The sequence below is a fragment of the Candoia aspera genome, chromosome 4 (genome assembly GCF_035149785.1).
Source record: "Candoia aspera isolate rCanAsp1 chromosome 4, rCanAsp1.hap2, whole genome shotgun sequence".
Lineage (NCBI taxonomy): Eukaryota > Metazoa > Chordata > Lepidosauria > Squamata > Boidae > Candoia > Candoia aspera.
Window position 1 is genome coordinate 110,966,369 of NC_086156.1, and position 4,265 is coordinate 110,970,633.

General features: G+C 41.9%; 1 protein-coding gene across 1 annotated transcript; it reads right to left on the reverse strand.

Annotated features, from left to right (window-relative positions):
• Positions 1 to 2,077: 2,077 nt before the first annotated feature.
• Positions 2,078 to 3,048, reverse strand: LOC134497075 (olfactory receptor 6X1-like). Its single transcript, XM_063302791.1, has one exon. It carries the CDS (start codon positions 3,032 to 3,034, stop codon positions 2,078 to 2,080), a length of 957 nt encoding a protein of 318 aa, XP_063158861.1. The 5' UTR covers positions 3,035 to 3,048.
• Positions 3,049 to 4,265: the final 1,217 nt, after the last annotated feature.

The following is a 4,265-nucleotide window of genomic DNA, read 5'->3' on the forward strand; positions in this document are numbered from 1 at the left end:
TGTTGTCCATCTGGTGAAGTCCATGTATGAAGCCGTCTCTTAGGTTGTTGGAAGAGAGTGTTTGTTATGCAGAGTGAGTTGTCTTGGCAAAATTCTATCAGCCTGTGTCCTGCTTCGTTTTGTTCTCCCAGGCCATACTTACCTGTAATTCGAGTTGTCATTTGACTGCCCACCTTAGCATTCCAGTCTCCTGTGATGAAAATAACATCTCTTTTAGGCGTGTTGTCCAGTAGGTGCTGCAGATCCTCATAGAACTGCTCTACTTCAGCTTCTTCAGCATTTGTGGTTGGGGCGTATATTTGGATCACTGTGATGTTAGATGGCTTGCCCTGAATTCGAATTGAGATCATTCTGTCGTTTTTTGGGTTGTATCCAAGCACTGCTTTAGCCACTTTACTATTAATTATGAAGGCTACTCCATTTCTTCTGTGGTCCTCTTGTCCGCAGTAGTAGATCTGGTGGTCATTTGATGTGAAGTGGCCCATTCCAGTCCATTTCAGTTCACTGATGCCCAGAATGTCTATCTTTAATCTTGACATCTCACCAATAACCACATCCAATTTGCCCTGGCTCATAGATCTTACATTCCAGGTTCCGATGGTGTGTTGATCCTTAGAACATCGGATTCGCCGTTCACCACCAGCACCGTCGGCCGCTAGCCGTCCTTCCGGCTTTGAGCTAGCTGCGTCATCACGTCTGGGGCTAGTTGAGCTCATCCTCTGTTCCTCCCCAGTAGCATTTTGACCATCTTCCGACCTGGGGGTCTCATCTTCCGATGGTATACCGACATATCTCTGATTGTACTGATCCATTTAGTTTTCACGGCAAGAATACTGAGGTGGGTTGCCATTACCTTCCCCAGGGATCGCATTTAGTCTGACCTCTCTGTCATGACCTTCCCGTCTTGGGTGGCCCTTCACGGTTTAGCTCATGGCATCATTGAGGTGCTCAAGCTCCAGCACCACGACAAGGTAACGATCCTTTGCTGAAGACTACTACTACTAATAGAAACCAAATGGGGAAAAGATCCCCACCACTATAAGCAGGTTTGATTTTTCAGCCAAGAAGGATTTGCTCCTCTGGAAGGAAGAATTTTGCAACACTTGCATCTAACTTGTTTGGGGAGCACCAGGTTGGGGAAGTTAATCCAAATATCAAGATGAGGAGTGGAACAAGGTGCAATCAGGTCTGAGTATTTATGAACTGGTGATAATGAAGAAGGATGCAGGCAGAAATTTGTGAATGGGGTATACAGTCATGTCCCTCTGGTTTCAATGAATTGCTCTCAGAAACTTGGCGGAACCTTTTGGTTTTAGCTAAAATGCTCCACCACCTTTCAGCCAAGAATGGTCCATTTCCGTCTATGACCCGCAGATACAACAGAAGAGGAAGATGCTTTGTTACTGTGAGTGATGGAGGCCACTCAATAGTTCATCAAGTCCTTTTCATGCTGGCTCATGATCTTTGGAGGCTGAAGTCCAGACCAATATCTAAAGAGTATTGTTAATGATCGGCAGCCCCAACGCTCATCTCTTGCAGGTTTGCAATAAGAAAGAAGTCCTACTCTTTTAGATTAAGGTCTCTTCTCTGAGTCCTGCAAACATCTTTCAATGAAATCTAATTGGAAAAAAGAGGCTGTCATTTCTTCATCAAAATGATCATGACCCACTCTCTCCAAATGAAGTAATCCAGATACTAAAGGAATATTCTAGTCTCTACAGAGGAATAAAAAAGAGATATCCCCTTCATCAAGAATGAATTATATTCAAAAGCTGTCATTCTATGTAGCTGGCTAGTGACCATGCGGTACATTGGTAGCTTCATGCCTTACAGTACTAGACCACTGGTGCTTCCCAAAAAAACCTTTATATCATGGGATCATCACATAATTGCACATTAAGACAAGAAAAACTCCTGCTTGTAACCTACCATGTTTCCCACTTCTTCCTCCATCTTTCTTAAGGTAGGCTTGTTAAAGAAGACCTGCAGAATTGCTTTGGAGATAGATTCTGATGCTCCAAGCCTTGATGCTTTCAACAGGACAAGAGAGTCTTTGCTATCACTTCCCAACAAAGGCCTATGCTGAGAGATTTGGGACACCTGGAGTCTTTCTTTCTAAAAGTTTCCACACTGCATCCTTGACTTCATTGTTCCTGATGGTGTAAATGAAAGGATTTAGCACCGGGGCAACCATTGTGTACAATATGGAGACAGACTTCATGACACTGAAGGAAGAGTTCTTGACAGTTGGCCTGAGGTAGACAAAAAAGACTGACCCGTACAAAATACAGACCACAATCAGATGTGAAGCACACGTAGAAAAGGCCCTCTGCTGTCTGGTGGATGAAGGCATTCGAAGAATGGTGCAAATGATGAAGAGGTAAGAAATGAGGGTGAAAAGCAGGGAGGACATAATCACAACCACAGTAACTAGGAAGCCGAGTACTTCAATGACATGGATATCTCCTCCTGCAATCTTCAGCACAGGTCCCACATCACAGTAGAAATGATTGACAATGTTGGAGGTGCAGTAGGGTAGGTTTGCTATCATCAATATCTGAGAAAGAATTGAGAAAAAGCCTCCAAACCAGGCACCTACTGCTAGTTTAAGACAGACCTCAGAGGTCATGATACTGGCATATCTCAAAGGATGGCAAATGGCTAAGTACCTGTCCAGGGATATCAGAGTCATGATAAAAAATTCTGTGACCCCAAAAAGGAAATAGAAGTACAACTGTGTTATGCAGCAGGAGAAACAGATGGAATTCTGTGCAGAGAGATAATTCGCCAGCAATTTAGGAATAAAGGCTGTGGTGTGTCCAATATCAATGAAAGAAAGATTGCTAAGGAAAAAATACATGGGCTTCTGGAGATGGTGGTCCACAATTACCATCACAATGATGAGCCCGTTGCCCATCAGACACAGCAGGTAGAGCAGAAAGATACCAGCGTACATCACACTTTCCATTCCCCAAACACTTGGCAATCCAACAAGGATAAACTCTACCAATCTTGTACAGTTGGTCAAATTCATATTCCCCTATAAAAAGGGAAAATACGGAGTCTTCACTGAGTCAGTCTTTAGCTACAAATATAAACACAGTTTTCATGCATTACTGTTGTGTTTGCTACACACAGAACATCACAGAAAACTTAATATGATAAGGACATTTTTATTATAGCCCAGACTTACTTTATTGCTGTCCAGAACTTTGCATTTCTCCCTGTTCAATTCCACTCTCTTCATTTGAGGCCACTGCTCCTGCCTGATCAGATGTTTTTGGCATTGCAGATCCTTCATTTAAAGTATTATTCATCTTTCTAGCTTTTGCATCTCCTGTAGATGGAAAATATTGAAGAACAAAACACAGAGTGTGATGGACGATTTTTGAGAGAATGAGGAGAACATTTGTAGGTGGAAACATATCTGGACATGGAACACAGAGTTATGGCTGAGAGAAAAAAAAATGAAGAGTGGTGAATGGATAAACAACTGCCAAGTTGTGAGTGTAAGATAGAAAGTTATGATATTCAGCAAATAGGAAAGTTCCTGAGATGGTGAAGAAAAGCAATGCTGAGTTGCCCACCAGATAGACAATAAGATTCATGGTCACTAGTTTGGAGGCATCAATACAGATGGTTAGAAATGAATACTTTTCAATTTCCAATTTCCTCTCTTCCTCCCTGAGTAACCTTGGTTGTATCCGAACCTACCAGAAAGAAAGCAAGCAATATAATTCAACATGGGCATACCCCAGCATTCTTAGAAATACGAAGTCAAGATCCTCAACAGTTAGAGAGAGTGAGATTCTTCTCCATTTCAAGCTGAGACAAGAAAAGCAGCAATGGACCTCTGCCAACAGTATTCCCAAGTAAAAACTCTTTTTACAAGTTCTCAACTGAGATGCTGGGTCCACAAGCAGGATTTTCAGGTTTCAGTGGATTTCAAAGAAACCTTTTATCCACTCTGGTAAAAAAAAATGTTTTACCTGGGATTTAAAGCTTTTTCTGCACATTACATCATAGAAATGAGTAGATACAGAGTCATTTTTCAAAGAAGCTTGGGATAGTATCTCCAGAGATCTTTGTCTCTAATTTCCCATGCGTATCCAGGCACATGCTGAGAATATACTATTTAGAATCATCATGGCATGAACCTGATACACTCTGGATCAGTTATTAACCTCTGCTGCAAAATATGTCATCTTCTGTGGATTATTAATTCTGAAAAGAGTCTTGCAGGCTCACTAAATCCAATAATCAGG

Excerpts from the sequence above, each read along its gene's own strand:
- LOC134497075 (XM_063302791.1), bottom strand. The coding sequence starts at position 3,034 with ATGAATTTGACCAACTGTACAAGATTGGTAGAGTTTATCCTTGTTGGA.